At 35.9% G+C, this 19,040-nt stretch overlaps 1 protein-coding gene across 2 annotated transcripts in view; it reads right to left on the reverse strand.

Moving 5' to 3' along the window:
* EXOC2 (exocyst complex component 2) overlaps positions 1-19,040 on the reverse strand; it is a 250,988-nt gene that overhangs the window by 110,727 nt on the left and 121,221 nt on the right. For both annotated transcript variants that reach the window (XM_080806109.1, XM_080806110.1), the window contains exons 14-19: positions 7,543-7,608; positions 7,217-7,374; positions 6,693-6,814; positions 5,069-5,130; positions 1,277-1,357; positions 762-821 (exon numbers count right to left, since the gene is read on the reverse strand). In XM_080806109.1, the coding sequence (XP_080662235.1) occupies positions 762-821; positions 1,277-1,357; positions 5,069-5,130; positions 6,693-6,814; positions 7,217-7,374; positions 7,543-7,608 (549 nt within the window). The remainder of the gene's footprint in view (positions 1-761; positions 822-1,276; positions 1,358-5,068; positions 5,131-6,692; positions 6,815-7,216; positions 7,375-7,542; positions 7,609-19,040) is intronic.

The following is a 19,040-nucleotide window of genomic DNA, read 5'->3' on the forward strand; positions in this document are numbered from 1 at the left end:
AGGAGAGAGAGAATCTTAAGCAGGCTCCAGCACAGTATCAGAGCCTGACGCAGGGCTCAATCTCATGGCCCTTAGTTCATGACCTGAGCTGAAATCAACAGTCGGACGCTTAACCAACTGAGCCACCCAGGTGCCCCAATAATCCTATGTAATAAAAAAACCCAAATATATACTAAGTGATATGTATGTATGTATGTATACCTCCCAGTGATAGCATAGTGATAGAATAAATATCCTGTGTATGTACATAAATTAAGTGCTGAAAGATTTAAAGCACCTATGTTTTGATCCAACTATAAATTCCTGAATTTATTTTAGGAAAAAGACCTTGTCCTTCCTTTCATCCACTCAATTGCATGCTCAACTTTGTTATGTTCTGACAAAGCACTAGTCCCAACCAAAGAACTTCACACTGTAGACACAATGTAAACAACTATCATGTCATTTAATTTGTGCTGTAACAGAAATATACCTAAAGGAGGAGGAAAACACACAAAGTATAATATAAAGTATACAAAAGTATACTTTCATAAAGTATATAAAAGTATAAAAGTATATAAAAAGAAGTATAATATAAAGGGGTATTGCTAGAACAAGCTGGAATTAATCCTACCTTGAACTTTGTTACCTTACTTGCCATAAATTATTACAGACTCAGACAAGATGAAAAAAGAATGTTATACATATATTATTAATAGGAGGGAGTTTACTATAATTTGCTTTATTTCAGGTTTCAGGGCATCAGTGCTTTTACATATTACCTGCATGATATTGATGCTGAGTTGACAAACCTCCTCCTGTGTTTTAGGTTGTTGAAAGACCTATAAAGAAGAATTTTGATAAGTTTTTGGGCTTCACCGAGAAAACAAAATTTTGTGTTTATGAAGCTTGATATAAAAAGAATCACACATGGGAAACTGCTTCCAGTGTGGGTAACCTTAATCTGAAAGGGACACTGATAAAGAGCTGCACTCCAGGCAGTGTTTTTGGCCTGAGAATACACTGGCATGGAGCAGCCTGACAACATTCAGGTCAGTCATTCTCTCTGTATACAAAGTGTTGATGATTCCAATTACTCTACCTATAACAAATTCACATTTTAACTTGTCAGCCTATCATGGAACCAAGATTGACAGCCTATGCAATTAAATGAAATAAAACAAGCAAGCAGCTGAGGGAAAAGCTCTCTTGTGCTGAAATGACTTATTTACAACTGTGATTCCCACAGGTTCCTGGAAAAGACTGAAACAGAAGTTGAATTTAACAGAAAACTTACACTGGCTTCTCCAGGCTTGCACTCTAGAACTCCTTTAAGTGACTGCAGAGAATGTACAATGCACTGCTCAAACTGATATGGCTGAAGGAAAAAAAATACATTATCTTAAAATTCAAAAATAAGCATTGGCTATTAAGATATTGAACACTGCAGTACAGATGGCCCTTCTTTTCACTACGTCTGTATCACTGGGGTAAATACCCAGTAGTGCGATTGCAGGGTCATAGGGAAGCTCTACTTTTAATTTCTTAAGCAATCTCCACACTGTTTTCCAAAGCGGCTACACCAACTTGCATTCCCACCAACAGTGTAAGAGGGTTCTCCTTTCTCCAAATTCTCTCCAAAACTTTTTGCTTACTGTCTTGTTAATTTTGGCCATTCTCATTGGTGTAAGGTGATATCTCAATGTGGTTTGGATTTGAATCTCCCTGATGGCTAATGATGATGAACATTTTTTCACGTGTTTGTTAGCCATTTGTATGTCTTTACTGGACAAGTATCTGTTCATGTATTCTGCCCATTTTTTGACGTTATGCTGAGTAAAATAAGTCAAGCAGAGAAAGTCAATTATCATATGGTTTTACTTACTTGTGGAGCATAAGGAATAACATGGAGGACATTAGGAGAAGGAAATGAAAAGTGATTTGGGGGAAACCAGAGGGGGAGATGAACCATGAGAGACTGTGGACTCTGAGAAACAAACTGAGGGTTTGGAAGAAGCGGGGTGGGGGTTAGGTGAGCCTGGTGGTGGGTATTAAGGAGGGCATGTATTGCATGGAGCACTGACTGTGGTACATAAACAATGAATCTTGGAACACTGAAAAAATAAAAATAAAAAATAAAAGATATTGAACAGAAGCAAATAATGACCCAAAACTCTCAATTTTACAGATTTATTGAAAGGAAAACAGATGCCAACAATTTAACAAATAATCTCTTAGACATCAAGATTTAGATTTGGCATGTTTTACACTTGATATCTAAAAATGGGTAAATCTTGAAATTCTAAAATACATCTACTTCTAGAACAGAAGTCAGGTATAAATATAATTTTTCTTCAAAATTCTATTGAGAGGCAAATGACCTGATAAAGAACAGATATAACAAGTTTATATTTTATTATTATTATTTTGAGAGAGAGAAAGCATGCTCAAGAGGGGGAGGTAGGGGCAGAGGGAGAGAGAATCTTAAGCAGACTCCACATTCAGTGGTGAGCCTGATGTGGGGCTCCATCTCATGACCCTGAGATCATGACCTCAGCTGAAATCAGGAGTCAGACGCTTAACCAACTGAACCACCCAGACGCCCCAAGAAAATCTTACTTGTAAGCAGTTTAAAGATAAGGCCAACAGGAAAATATTTTTAAAAAGAGGTGCCCCACAAATTCATATTTTAAACACTACTTCCAGGATATATTCTGAGCTCAGTCTCCTAGATCTTCTACATGTCTGGAACTGCTCAAAATTTAATGTTACTAATATTATTCGTAGGAGGTCTATGATCTTTAGCTCAAAGTCATTACAGTTATTTTTTATATACATGAAAAGAACAAATGGGAACTCAGAGAAAAATTGATGATGATGAGGAGGAGGAAGAGGAGGAGGAGGAGGATGCTGGAGGGGAATCTGCTCCAACTAAGACAAAAAAGACTTAGTGAAAACATTTAAGCTGACATTTGAAGAGGAAGAGGAGTCAATCCCTTAAAAGATAAGGGAAGGGGGTGATGAGCTCAGGGAGGCAGGACAAGATGTGCACAGGCCAGGGTGGGCAGAGACCAAAGGGGTTGTGGAACCACAAGAACAGCAGTGCATCGCAACCACTAACCGTGAGCTTGGCAGTACAAGATGAGGCTAAGGGTCTGGGTTTCACTCAGGAGCACAAGGCTACATAAGGCTCAAAGTTCAGCTGAAAAGCTATGTGCAAATGCTTCAATTTTTAAAAGAAATTGGGGGAGAAAACTGAACAGAAGGGATACCTATATACAAAGATGATTCTTTTTTCTTTTTTTTTACAGAAAGGAACCCTCACTTAATGAAAGCTAAAATATTGCCTCAACCTTAATGTCATTTTAATACTCCACTTTGAAACCACAAGAGGGCGCCATAAAAAAACTTCAAAGTACCCCCAAAATAAATAAAAATAAAAGCATATAGTATGAAATACCAACTGTACAGAAGTATTTCAAGAGTCAAAATGTTTGTTAGATACCTGACCTTATCCCTCCAACCTACCTGCCTCAAAAGTTGGGAAAATCTAAGATGTTAAAATAATAATAGAATTAAATCCAAAATTCAACTGTGGGCAATTAAATGTTGATGTTCATATGTAGTTACTTAGATTTCTTGCATTAATAGCTGAACTAGATTTTCTTAATTTCTTTTTATATCTATATTAATACAGTAAACAGGGAATACCAGAGAACTCTAGTAGTTTCAGTTAAACTGGGAGTAAAAGTGCAAACATCTGCTATTTCTTTTCTCTAAAAAGAAACAGTACTATCTCTGCATATTGTTAGTGAACCACCCAATTTAGCTGACTAAAGGAGTTATCACAAATCATTCCAGTTCTTAGGAAAGAGGAAAGTTCTCAGAATTGAAAATTTTAAAAAATTAAAAAATTAAAAATTTCAGGGAAAGAAAAATACATTACTATTCCAAAAAATGTGACTGGTACTTTGGAAATGTTAAGAAAATATAAATTAGTAGTGTATAATAGAATTTGAGACAATTTAAGTCATTGTTCAAAGTTTTAAGAATTTTACAGATGTCAGTTAGGTTAAAATACTCAAAGCTGGAGCTTCAAACTTTTACTCTATGCACTGATTCACCTTTTTTTCTGAAGTGAGGTCCATGCTGACTAGCTTAAAACACGCTCAGCTTTATCAACACTATTATGTTAGCATATTTCTTTACCAACATCTGGCTGTAACATACAATGGCTGACACCAGAAGTATAACTTTCTGTGGGTCATTCATCTACAAAGTTTAGTTTTCTAACTTGTATTTGTGACAAACATGAAATTATTCTAAGGTTACAGTTTCTTAATATTATAGTTAAACTTTTTAATTGCCTGCTTGACCTATGTATGTATCTGGAGAGGTTTGCTGTTATTGTTGTTTGTTTTGTTTTGTTTTGGTTTAGAGGCTAGCACCAGCATTTCTTTCTATTCTATTTTTCTAAAAAATTCAAGTTACTGGGTAACTTAGAATGAAGCACAATCCATTTTAAAATGTAATGCAGGCAATAGTGACACACGATGAAGAGTACCCTAAAAGAAATCACAGTTTTTATTAATTTTTAAATATTTGTGGTTAGTGTTAAGCAAAACTGACTCTGAAAAGGAAAACATTAAGAAGTTTATTTTTCTATTTTTCTATATATATATAAATTGTATATATAATTTATATATATTTATACATATATATTTTATATATTCTGTTTTTATATATTTCTATACATAAAATATTTATATTTTCTATTTCTATTATTATTTCTATTTCATTATTTTTTTCTATTTCTGAAAATGATATAGAATTACAATGCAGAAAATATATGTTTATTTTTTAATTAACATATAATGTATTATTTGTTTCAGGGGTACAGGTCTGTGATTAATCAGTCTTACACAATTCACAGCACTCACCATAGCACATACCCTCCCCAATGACCATCTCCTAGCTATCCCATCCCTCCCACCGCCTCCCCTAGCATATGTGCTTATTAATAAAATAAATCATTATTTTGAATATAATATACACTAATGATTAATCACTGAAAAGAATCTAAACTTACAAGAGAAGTCAGTCCTTCATTATCTATAATCCAGTCTTCCTTTTCAGCTAACCTCTTTATTTCTAAAGAGAAAATAAGCACACAATTACTTTTTATTATAATTATCTAGCTGAACTTTGCAGAGATAAAAATCTATAAATATTATGGGTTTTCATCGTTTTATATGGGTTTGTGAAAAAATGAAAGATAGGTAATAATATAAAACATAATTCTGGTAAACTCAAGGATTTAAATATGTAATGTTTTCTGGATTTTTTTTCATAAAACATTAATGTAAATAAATTCAGCCCAATTTGGAGACTGCTAGGCTAGGCTTAATGACAACTTCAGATAATGGTTTATTACTTATTCAAAGCACTCTTGAAAATAGTCAACATGTACAAAATAAACTACAAAATATTTTTTTCCTAAAATATCTGATGAAAAATTTATATTCTGTTTTAATCTTAGACACTTCTGATGATTGGCAAAGGAATACTACCTGTCCAAACCTTTAGCATTTCAGGCTGTCTCAGGTCCCCAGAGGGAGCAGGTAAATTCAGAGGACATTGCTGTTTCTCACCTGGATTCTGTTCCCTTTCTGTTGACACAGTATGTTTAGTCACCAATTCTGTAGAGATGTGACCTTTTTTTGTTTTTAGATTTTATTTATTTGAGAAAGAGAGCACGGGTGAGAGGGAAGAGGAGGAGAGAGAACTTGAAGCAGAGTCCACACTGAGCACACAGAGCCAATGTTGGACTCAATCAATCCCACAACCACAAGATCATTACCTGAGCCAAAACCAAGAGTTGGATACTTAACCAACCGGGCCACCAAGGTGCCCCAAGATGTGACCTTCTTACTTGAAAGTCCTGGTGACAGACACTTATGGCTTATGTTATTTATAATGATGTTCTTGACTGCCTTTGAAAATATTTAATATCCAAATTGCTGCTTTATAAAGATAACCCTTCTTTTTATGATTATATGCACAAAATCCTGAAAATTCTAAAAAGTATAAAGAAAATGTGCATTACTTATAATTTCTACTATACAGAAAACCACTGTTAGTCTTTCTTCTGACTTTACACTGGTACTTCTAAATATTTAAAATATACATATAGGGACACCTGGGTGGCTCAGTCAGTTAAGTATCTGCCTTTGGCTCAGGGTCTTAGGATCAAGTCCCACATCGGACTCCTTTTCAGTGGGAGCCTGCTTCTGCTTCTGCCTACTGTTCCCCCTGCTTGTCTTCTCTCCCTTCCTCTCTTTCTCTGATAAATAAATAAATAAATAAATCTTTAAAATAAATAAAGTATACATCTTTTCAAAATTGGACTCATACTTTATATACATTTTATACTACACTTTTTCTACTTAACATTTGCCATAAGGATGTTCTTATATCCTGAAATATTTTCAAGTATATCCATATTAATTTCTGCATGGTCTGCGTCTCAGGTAAATAGATTTGGAAAGATATTTAGAAAAGGAAAAAAATCCTATTGAGCAGCTATTTGTGATCTAAAATATTCAAATTCCCATAAAAGTAATTCTGTCATTTTCAAGGATTAGAAGACAGAAAGAGGTGGCATATTTAGATAATCGTTACCTAGCAAATGTCATCAATTTTTCTTAACATACCTTCTGCTGTGTGTTGCAATGTGACCATCACACAACGTACTCGGAGATCCAAAATGAGATCCTGGATAGTCTGTAACATGTCATTAGGAATTTCAAGGGCAGTCAACGATTCATAAGTAAGCCTGTGAAAGAGACACAATAAAACAAAAATGAGCAGAGTAGGATATTGAAGCAATTCCTGTCATCACTTTGGCCAGGCTATGGAGGTTATAAGCTACAATATTATACTGAAAGCCCGGGGAAAATAAAACCATAACAGGAATCATAATACAGCACTAATACCGAATTAAACAATAAGAAGATCCTCATTCAGTATGACATTCTCATCAAACATAAGCACCAGGAAGGTTTAGCTTAGATGCTTTATGATACAGAGGAAATACTGGAGGCAAGAAGATAGAGTAAAATTCTTTGTTGACTATATTAAAAAATCTTACCCCAAATTGAATGTGTTGGTATTTCCTTTTTCCCTCAGAGAGACAAAAAAAATTTACCCCTTTTCAGAAGAATGAGTCCATATTTACCTTATGGTCTGGATGACATGAGCAAGCCACTGTCCTGAGAGCTCAGATTTCACCTCCCAGCCTCCATACTGCCTCACTCCACACTCTGGGATGCTGAGTGGGAGCAGGGCTCCACGGATCAACTTCACAAGACACTGCATTACTTCTTGAATCATTTTCTAGATAATGATGAGAGTAAAACTGCATTAAAAGTCATTAATTTGACTAAATCAGCTAAAGGAATCTGCCTGAACAATGATGAATAGTTTGAATGTAAAGTTTTCTAGTAACTTTGGTTGAGAAAACCTTACCCTTTGAAAAAGTCTACATACTTATCCTTAACTTACCTTAAAATCATTTTGTCTTTGCCTTACATTCTTTGATCTTTCAATCTGGCCTGATTTCTCCGCAGTCTTAAAAATTAAAAAAGCAAATCAAATATATTAGTTGTCTTCAGATACCAGTTATATATAAAGAGACCATAAAATATAGTTGTAACTTGACAGAAAGGAATGTTTAAGACATAATCTAAATTTCTGATTTAAAAACAGACTTAGAAAAACTTTCTTATTCCAAAAAGAAGTTATTCATCTTCTTAAAACCATTAAATACAACTTCCATAAATAAGCCTAAGAATTAAGTTGAATTTACCTTTTTTGTAGGTGAATTTCATGCGCCATATTCATTAATAATTGTTTATGGTTAAACTTAAATCATACCCAGGATAACCTTCTCAATACTATTTCTCATTAGCTAGTATAGAAAAAAAAAAAAGGAAAGTAAACTCTGAATTAACATCTAGGAATCTTGGGCTATCCATTTCCTTCCTTTAAGCATTTATAAATAAGCATTATACTTGGCATTTTATTTTTAAAAAATTATAAATCACTGTACTTTCAGGGACTTTACAGTTTAATTCAGGAGAGAATATATTCTAGAATTCTAAAACTAAATTTTTATCTATTTACTGCTAGTAGCCATGTTTTCCTTTGATATTTCTTTCTCCTTAAAGTAGTATGTGGAAGACTACATTGATTAAAAGAGAAATATATTCAATTGGATTTTAGTTAACTTTTTACTCCCAAATTTTCTAACAACAATATTACCATATAAAATGCCTGAGAAGGGAGGGTAAGCTTGGAAAACTTTCCAAATAAAGAAATAATAAAATGGTATGGTAAAAACAAAAATTCTGATACTTCACTAACATAATGTAAAATTATCCTTTAAAGGTAAAATGCTTATGAATTATTCACTAGAGACATGTCAAGAGAACTTTCAAGTTGACAACTGACTTGAAGTTAATTTTAAAATACAAATAATGTTCCATATATTTTTGGTATAAGCCAGAGAAACAGTCTATAGAGTTCATTATTATGATAAGCATTACTAACATGAATGACCTAAAGAAGGGTAAGGATTGCTGAATGTTTTCAACAAAAACATCAGACATACCTGTTAAAAAGTGGTCAACATGCGGACATATACATACCTCTTCAGGCTCTAATTTACATTTATTGTATAATTTTATATTAAATTATATAGCTTTTATAATTTTTTCTTTATAGAAATGTACTTCTGCTTTTAAAGAATCAAAGTTTAATTTTTGAAAAAACTAAGCCTAAAATTCACCTCAGTAATAATTCAATAAGCAAATTCTTAAATTCATTAAGAAACAACACTCAAAAGTCTTTATACATGAGGATTTCACTCAGAAGCTGATGTTTTTGTCCCTTTATTTTTAAAACAAATGAGAAGTAACTGAAATGTTTTAAAGTGACAGTGAGAAGTGACTCCAGGGGCTGGTATTAGCACAGCCAATTAGAAGGATGTTGCACTCACCTAGGTGAGCAATCACAGCAACTAAGGCGAAAGGAGGTAAGCCATGAACTCGTGTGGATGGCTCAGACACAAGATTCCAAGGTAGAGGTGACTGAACCTGTCAATTCTACTGGGTGTTTCAGCGAGAAAGGAAAGATGTCAAGAGTGACTCCCATCTGAGTCATGACCACTCAGGTAAGTCCAACTGGCCCTGAATGTCTGTTAGCCTACTTTCTGTTTCTGTCAAAGCGTGATGCTCTGATTCAAAGTAACACTTCAGGCAATATAGTGGCCTAGGTGTAGAAAAGCAAATGAATGGCCCCAGGCTTACCAAGGTGATATATTAGCTATTCTCTAATTAATGCAGTTTGTCGGGTCCTAGTCTTAGGCACTTTTTTTCTCTACACACTCTCACTAATTTATTCTCAAGGCTTCACATGTCATTTCTGTCTAGTTTCTTCCTATTTTGGATTTTGTACTCAATTCCAACATGTGTGTATATAGGGGAGGAGTTTTCCCTCAAGAACAAGGAATTCTCCAGACACCAGCTGGGTGTCCTCAATTCAACTCAATTCTGACACAATATACCTAGAGATAACATCTGATCCCACAAGTTAAAGGCCCAGTCCTACAAGATTTGCACCCCCCAACACACAGTTAGATGCCAATCTCAAGACCAGGTTGTCACCTGTGCTTCTGACCTATTGGCTACAGATCAGAGGTTCCTATAATTCCCTGCCTGGGTTCAATTAACTTGTTACAACAGCTCACAGAACTAGGAAATGTGTTTACCCACTAGATTACCGTTTATTATAAAAGGATAAAACTCAGAAATGGTTGGGGCAAGGTATAAGGAAAGGATGCAGTGCTTCCATGCCCTCTCCTTGCATCTCCACACATTCACCAACCTGGAAGTTCTCTAAACCCTGTCCTTTGGGTTTTTATGGAGGCTTCATCGCAAAGGCATGACTGATTTTATCACTTGCCATTGGCAACTGATTCAACCTCCAGCTCCATTCCCCTACTTAGAGGTCTGAGGGTTAGACTATAAATTTCAACCCTTTAATTGTATCGTTGGTGATCCAAGCAATCAGCACCCCATCCTTAGGTGGCAATGGAGGTCACGTTATTAACCAAAGACACATTATTAACAAAAAAATTTCCTCATCTAAGGAAATTCCCAGGGTTTGAGAGCTCTGTGCCCAAAACTGAAAGACCATATATATTTCTTATTATAAATCACAATGTCACACTTCCAAATTTATATCTCTACCCCAAATCTTTCCTCTGAAGCCCAAATCTGATTTTCAGATTGTCTACTTCATGTCTCTTCTTGAATAACTCACAATAATCTCAAACTCAATACATTAAAAGTAGAAAACTGATATTTTCCTCCAAGCATGTTCTTCAAGTCTATCTGACTTTGTAAATGTCACACCTACTCATTTGAGAGTCCATTTGGTAGCTCTATGTTAACTCTTGCCCTCATCTTACTCATCTGATCCATCGTAAGTCTGGTCAACACTACTTCCAAAATACAAATGAAATCTATCATTTTCTCTCCAACTCCACTAACAAAACCTTAATCCAAACACCATCATTTCCTGCCCAGACAGCTTCAATAGTTTACCCACTCTGCCTTTTGTTCCCTGCCAATTCATTCTTGAACAGATAACCAGACTGGTCTTTTTAAAACCAAAACTCTGATCAGGTTACTCTACCAGTTAGGGTCTATTGGTGGCTTCCCACCATACTTGGAATACACATTCTTTACCATGGTCTGTAACAAAGCCTTGTCAGTTGGTCCCTGCTTCCTCCTCTAGCCTCATCTCCCACTTCTTCTGATACCCTAAACCACAGCTCAGTATACTCTGAATGTTTTTACCTTCTTTCTGTTTTTCAAATATGCCACGCTCCTTTCCTTGGCTTTGTAATGCGCTGTTGTTTCTTCCTAATACATTCTTTTCCCTGATTCTTTGTGTGGCTGTTTCCCTCTTATGTTTCAAGTTTTGGTTTCAGTGTCATCTCCTTAGAGAGATCTTCCCTGACCTCCATCCCACTGATATTCTTTATCTTCAAACCCTACTTGTTTCTTTTATAGCTATTAGCAAAATTTAAGATAAATTTTTTAAAAACTGATTTTGGTTCTATCTCTCCAGGAGGGGAGATGTCATATTTATCCTGGTCACTATTTTATATATTTATATATTTTAGAATTTACATTATATATGTGTTACATGTACATACATGTATATGTATGTCTATGTACACGAATCAGTACCTGTCACATAGTGTGTTCAGGATATTTGGTGAATGAAGGATCACCTAGGGTTAGCGTTCCTCAGGACCTCCTGGGATATATTTTAGAAAGCATACTGCTAGGATAATTTGAAGATCTTCTTTAAAAAACTTGAACTCCTAGGTCTCCACAAGGCTAACTGGCCCTTTGAAGGAGATCTGCCAGGCATAATCCTATGATATATTCCTGAAAAGTCCAACAGATTCACTGCTTCTCCTGGAGATTTAAAATAACAAAAGGGATAAGCAGAGGTTTAAGAATTCCCTGTGAATACTGAGGGTTGGGAGGACTCCTGTAGGTGTGGAATTCAGATGTTGCTAAGGAACCCAGCACCCACTGTGATATGAAAAGGCACAGAATGAGACTGGAATTCTATACTGTAAAACCTAAGTTAAGGACCTTGTGATGGTTAATTCTACCTGTTAACCTGAGTGGGACACAGGGTGCTCAGATACTCATTTAACATTATTCTGGGAATGTCTGTGAGAGTGTTTTTGGATGAGATTAACATTTGAATTGGTAGGCCAAGGAAAGCAGATTGTCCTCATTAATGAGGGTGGAACCCATCCAATCAGTGGAAGGCCTGACTAGAACAAAAAAGCTGACCCTCCCTCCAGTAAGGGGGTAACTCCTCCCGCTTCACTGCCTTGAATGGGGACACTGAACTGAAACATTGGTACTTCCTGGATCTCGAGCCTCTTGGCTTTCAGATTGGAACTACACCATGGGCATTCTTGAGTCACCAACTTGAGGACTGCAGATCCTGGGGCTTCTTAACCTCTATAATCAGGTAAGTCAAACTCCTTTTGTAAATCTTTCTCTTTATACACAGTTGGAAGCAAAATCAACATCTTCTTGGTTCTATTTCTCTGAACCCTGAATGACAGTGCTGGTTTAGTGTGCTATGGACAAAGAGATGGAGCTCTGAAATAAAGGCATAATTTGTCTCAATAATGAGTCAAGCCAGCATAAAACTGTAAGTATACCAATAACAGATGGTGCTTTTCTAATTCTAGCTGTCACAGTACTTAATACTGAACTTTTTGTATAGTAGGCTTGTTTAATGGGCTAGTTATTTCATAGTTTTGTTCTAAATATTTTTAAATCAAAGACAAGAATGAAGATCAATCTTTACAAAACATATCAAAATTAAAACTAAATTTTGCCTATTAAACAGGTGCTAATGAATGCATGATGACATTTACTAGACAAAATAATTTACAAACTTCAAGGACTGGTCTCCAAATACACAGAAATTGGAGAGGGCAGGAATTAGTTTTAAGGCATATCTCTTGAAACTTAAAAAATAGTTACTTATCAACTTATTGAATTACATGAGTTGCCCTATTTTTAAAAGAAAATCTAATTTTGGAAGATAAAGTGCATTTTAATTTACATACTATGAGTTATACAATTTTTTAAAATGTTGATTATTAATGTTTAAAAATTATTTGGTTGCCTTAACATTTTCACTCCAAATTATATTATATTTAGGGTATATCTAAAGGTGAGATCTCAACCTAATATTAACCATTTCGTTAACTAAAAACCTTAACTCTTTCCTGCACACACAGACCAAAACTACTTTGTGGTAAAACCAACGGCTAGATTTCACTGTTCTGATTCATGTATGTTACTTCACATGGGCATGACTGGTTTGAAGAACTATTTTTTAAACTGTTGGAAACTCTATCTATATCTTTAACGGATGGGCTCTTGATAAAGCAAAATAGTTCTCTAGCTAGAAAAAAACCCTTCAAGTAAATTTTGTTTAAATATTACAAAACTCTCTTATGTGAGTTTAAATACCAACTATCAAAAGCCTTGGAACTCTTCCTAGTTTTAATTTAATTAAGTTTCTGGATTTCACTAATAGTTTGATATGGTGACCACACATTCCTAACTCCTCCATTCCAATCCCTTCTCCTACCCTTCAGTGTCTTTCTCGCTTTTCAATAGAGGATAAATAGTTCAAAAACATGCCCAAATCAGTATAGTGAATTATACTCAATTAATAATTATTACTATAAGCTCTTAAAAGCTTAAAAATACAGATAGGTAGAAATACCATAGGCATATCCAACAACTAATGTTTCACTAAAATATTCCAGATGAAAATCTTAGGAATTTTATGAACTCTAAAAAACTCAAGATAAGGCAACTACTATCTTTGTGTGGTAGGCAACTTACAGCAATCAATCTGGAAGGAAGAAACATTGGACTGGAAACAAATAACTAGGTCTAAAATCCATTTCCTAAGGTACTAATTCTTTTGATGAGTGAATCCATCTAGACATTATTCAATATGACTCTAGTAGTTCAACAGTCCACTATTTTTTTTTTTAAGATTTTATTTATTTATTTGATAAAGAGAGAGACAGCAAGCACATAAGCAGAGGGAACAGCAGAAGGAGAGAGAGAAGTAGGCTTTCTGCTGAGCAGGAACCCCAGTGCAGGGCTCAGTCTCAGGATCCTGGGATCATGACCTGAGCCAAAGGCAGACACTTAACCAACTGAGCCACCCAGGCCCCCCAACAGTCCACTATTTCTTAATGCTACTAAACTTTATTCTCTGAACACCTATTATGTGCCAGGCCAATACAATTTTAAATACTGGAATAAATATGTATTCTAAATAATAAGATTAAATTTTCATTTACCTGCTGGACACTGTTATAAGCACTTCACTGACATTAACTTGTTTAATTCTCAAACCTGACCTGTGCAATCAGGAATAGAGTAATAAAGTTATTTGCCTCAAGTCGCAGCTAATAAATGATATATATTGGACATTTCTATTTAAACACTAAAATTAGTGTTCTGTAAAAGAGCTATCTATTAACATGATCAGCCAAAGCACTGATATGGAAGCAGCTAACCTTTCCAGTCCTCATGAGCCATCAGGATTAGAGACAAAGCAGATAGGAAGAGGAAGTTATGACACAGTATCAGTGGTGTGGCTGTTCTACACCATGGCAGAGGGCAAGAACCCCAAACCTGTCCTCAGCACACAGAGCCATACAACTCTCATGCAGCTGAGAGGAATAAAAATGCAAAATGATAGAGACATGTGTGAAAGCAGAATGTTGAAAAAACTTTTTTCAGGACACCAGAAAAACTGAAATTAAAGCATTCTCTTCCTCAGACTGGGAGGAGCTAAGATTAAAGTGTACTAAGGAGCTAAGATTAAAGTGTACACTAAAATTAAAGTGTACTAGGAGGAACCTAGGCCTCTCTGGCACCTCAGCACAACTAGATAACTATCAAATCATTCTGAATACCCAAGAAATCAAGGTATGACAGAAAAAAAATTTTAATTGGAGGGAGAGAAGAGGCCAAATCGAGGAAGATAGGAACTGTGGTGGCACTACACGAAATATTAAGGGGGGTTCAATAAAAAAGAAAGACTCCAAGAGTGATACAGAACAGAAATTTACAGAGATAGTCTACAGAAACAAGGACTTCACAGGCAACATGAAGACAATAAAAACGGCCTAAATGCTCCCATAAAATGGCACAGGGTTGCAGACTGGAAAAAACAAGAGGACCCATGCATATGCTGTCTACAAGAGATGAATTTTGAACCTAAAGATACATCCAGACTGAAAGTAAAGGAATAGAAAACCATCATTCATGCCAATGGGCCTCAAAAGAAAGCTGGGGTAGCGATTCTCATATCAAATTATTTTAAGCTAAAGACTACAGTCAGAGATACAGAAGGATACTACATCATTCTTAAAGGGTCTATCTAACAAGAAGATCTAACATTTGTAAATATTTATGCACCCAACATGGGAGCAGCCAACTACACAAGCCAACTGTTAATCAAAATAGAGTCATACTGATATGAACACATTAATTGTAGGGGATCTTAATACGCCACTCTCAGCAATAGACAGGTTATCTAAGCAGAAAATCAATAAAGAAACAAGAGCTTTGAATGACACATTGGACCAGATGAACCTCATATATACAGAACATTCCACCCTAAAACAACAGAATACTCATTCATCTTGAGCGCACATGGAACTTTCTCCAGAACAGACACCATACTGGGTCACAAATGAGGTCTCAACTGATACCAAAAGACTGAGATTATTCCCTGCATATTCTCAGACCACAACGCACTGAAATTGGAACGCAATCACAAGTCTGGAAGAAATTCAAACATGTGGAAGCTAAAGACCATCCTGCTCAAGAATGTTTGGATCAACCAGGAAATTAAAGAAGAAATTATACAATTCATGGAAACCAATTAGAATGAAGACACATTGGTACAAAACATACAGGATACAGCAAAGGCAGCCCTAAGGGGGAAATACACAGCCATCCGAGCCTCCCTCAAAAAAACTGAAAAATCCCAAATACACCAGCTCTCTTTACACCTTAAAGAACTGGAAAATCAACAACAAATTAAGCCAACCCTATGCACGAGAAGGGAAATAATTAAGATTAGAGCAGAGATCAAGGACTCAGAAACCAGAAATACAGTAGAAAAACATCAACAAAAATAGAAGCTGGTTCTTTGAAAGAATTAATAAGATCAAGAAACCACTGGCCAGACCAATCCAAAAGAAAAGAGAAAGGACCCAAATTAATAAAATTATGAATGAAAGGGGATAGATTACCATTAACACCAAGGAAACAGAAGTAATCATCAGAAATAATTATCAACAGCTATATGCCAGTAAGTTGAGCAACCTAGAAGAAATGGATGCATTCCTGGAAACCTACGAACTTTCAAGACTGAATCAGGAAGATACTGACAACCTGAATAGACCAATAACTAGCAACAAAATTGAAGCAGTGATCAAAACTTCCCAGAAAACAATAGTACAGGAACTGATGGATTCTCTGGGGAATTCTACCAAACATTCAAAGAAGAAATAATACCTATTCTCCTGAAGCTATTTCAAAAAAAGAAACTGAAGGAAAACTTCCAGACTCCTTCTATGAAGCCAGCATTACCCTGATCCCCAAACCAGGCAAAGACCCCATCAAAAAGGAGAATTTCAGACCAGTATCTCTGATGAATATGGATGCCAAGATTCTCAACAAGATTCTAACTAATAGGATCCAACAGTACATTAATAAGATTATCTACCATGACCAGGTGGGATTTATCCATGGATGCAGGGGTGGTTCAACATTACCAAATCAATCAATGTGATAGAACAAATCAGTAAGAAAAGAGTGAAGAACCACATGGTCCTCTCAACTGATGCAGAAAAAGCGTATGACAAAATACAGCATCCTTTCCTGATTAAAACCCTTCAAAGTATAGGGATACAGGGAACATTCCTCAACTTCGTAAGATCCATCTATGAAAAACCCACAGCGAATATCATTCTCAATGGGGAAAAGCTGACAGCCTTCCCTTTGAGATCAGGAACACTACAAGGATGTCCACTCTCGCCACTATTGTTCAACATAGTACTAGAAGTCCTAGCAGCAGCAATCAGACAACAAAAAGAAATAAAAGGTATTCAAATGGGCAGTGAAGAAGTCAAACTCTCTCTCTTCACAGATGACATGATACTTTATATGGAAAACCCAAAAGATTCCACCCCCAAACTACTAGAACTCATACAGGAATTCAGGACACAAAATGAATGTACAGAAATCAGTTGCTTTCTTATACACTAACAAACTGTAGAAAGGGCAATTAGAGAATTGATTCTATTTACAATAGCACCAAAAACCGTAAGATACCTTGATATAAACCTAACCAAAGAGGTAAAGGATCTATATTCAAGGAACTACAGAACACGCACAAAGGAAATTGAAGAAGACACAAAAAGATGGAAAAACATTCCATGCTCATGGATCGGAAGAAGAAACATTGTTAATACGTCTATGCTGCTCAGAGCAATCTATGCTTTCAACGTGATCCTGATCAAAATACCTTTGTCATTTACCGGAGTGCTGGAAAAAACAATCCTAAAATTTGTATGGAACCAGAAGAGACCCCAAATTGCCAAGGAAATGTTGTAAAAGAAAAACAAAGTTGGAGGCATCACGTTGTCTGATTTCAAGCTTTATTACAAAGCTGTGATCACCAAGACAGCATGGTACTGGCACAAAAACAGACACACAGACCAGTGGAACAGAGTAGAGAGCCCAGATATGAACCCTCAACTCTATGGCCAAATAATCTTCAACAAAGCAGGAAAAAATATGGGAAAAAGACAATCTGTTCAATAAATGGTGCTGGGAAAACTGGACAACTATGTACAGAAGAATGAAACTCGACCATTCTCTTACACTATACACAAAGATAAATTCAAAATGGATGAAAGACTCAATGTGAGACGAATCCATCAAAATCCTAGAGGAGAACATAGGCAGTAACGTCTTCAACACTGGCCACAGCAACTTCTTCAAGACACGTCTTCAAAGGCAAGGGCAACAAAAGCAAAAATGACCTTCTGGGACTTCATCAAGATCAAAAGCTTCTGCACAGCAAAGCAAACAGTCAACAAAACAAAGAGGTAACCCACGGAATGGGAGAAGATATTTGCAAATGACACTACAAAGGGCTAATATCCAAGATCTATAAAGAACTTTCAAACTCAACACCCAAAAAAAAACAGATAATCAAGTCAAAAAATGGGCAGAAGACATGAACAGACACTTGTCCAGTAAAGACATACAAATGGCTAACAGACACATGAAAAAATGTTCATCATCATTAACCATCAGGGAATTCCAAATCAAAACCACAGTTAGAAGTTAGAACACCAGTTAGAAGGGCAAAAATTAACAAGGCAGGAAAAAAAAAAAACAAATGTCAGAGAGGATGTGGAGAAAGGGGAACCCTCTTACACTGTTGGTGGGAATGCAAGTTGGTGCAGCCACTTTGGAAAACACTGTGGAGTTTCCTAAGAAAATTAAAAATAGAGCTACCCTATGACCTGGCAATTGTACTACTGGGTATTTACCCCAAAGATACAGATGCAGTGAAAAGAAGGGCAATCTGTATCCCAATGTTCATAGCAGCAATGTCCACGATCGCCAAACTGTGGAAAGAGCCGAGATGCCCTTCAACAGACAAATGGATAAAGAAGATGTGGTCCATACATACAATGGATTATTACTCAGCCATTAGAAAGGATGAATACCCAACTTTTGCATCAACATGGATGGGACTGGAGGAGATTATGCTGAGTAAAATAAGTCAAGCAGAGAAAGTCAATTATCATATGGTTTCACTTACTTGTGGAACATAGGAGTAACATGGAGGACATTAGGAGAAGGAAAGGAAAAGTGAAGGGAGGGAAATAGGAGGGGGAGATGAACCATGAGAGACTGTACTCCAGGAAACAAAACTGTGGATTTTAGAGGGGAGGGTGAGCCTGGTTGTGGGTATTAAGGAGGGCATGTATTGCACAGAGCACTAGGTGTTATATGTGAACAATGAATTTTGGAACAGTGCTAATGATGTACTGTAACACAATTAAATACAATAACACAATTTAAAAAAAAAGTATCATGAATAAATGTTCATGGATCAAGAGAGACTGGATGGATCCCCCCGGACATCTAACGACTTTTGCAAAGGAAGAGAGGTCTTGAACCATAAAGGTATGCTTTTATGCAAAAAAACAAAACCAGTTAGTCCTTTTCCATATCCACTTTTCATTTTGGCAAATGCAAGACAGCAAGAAATAGTCTTTACCATCAGGAAGATTTCTACCTCTGCCATCTCTCAGGGTTGTAAAGAGT

The sequence above is a fragment of the Martes martes genome, assembly GCF_963455335.1.
Source record: "Martes martes genome assembly, chromosome: 6".
Taxonomy (NCBI): domain Eukaryota; kingdom Metazoa; phylum Chordata; class Mammalia; order Carnivora; family Mustelidae; genus Martes; species Martes martes.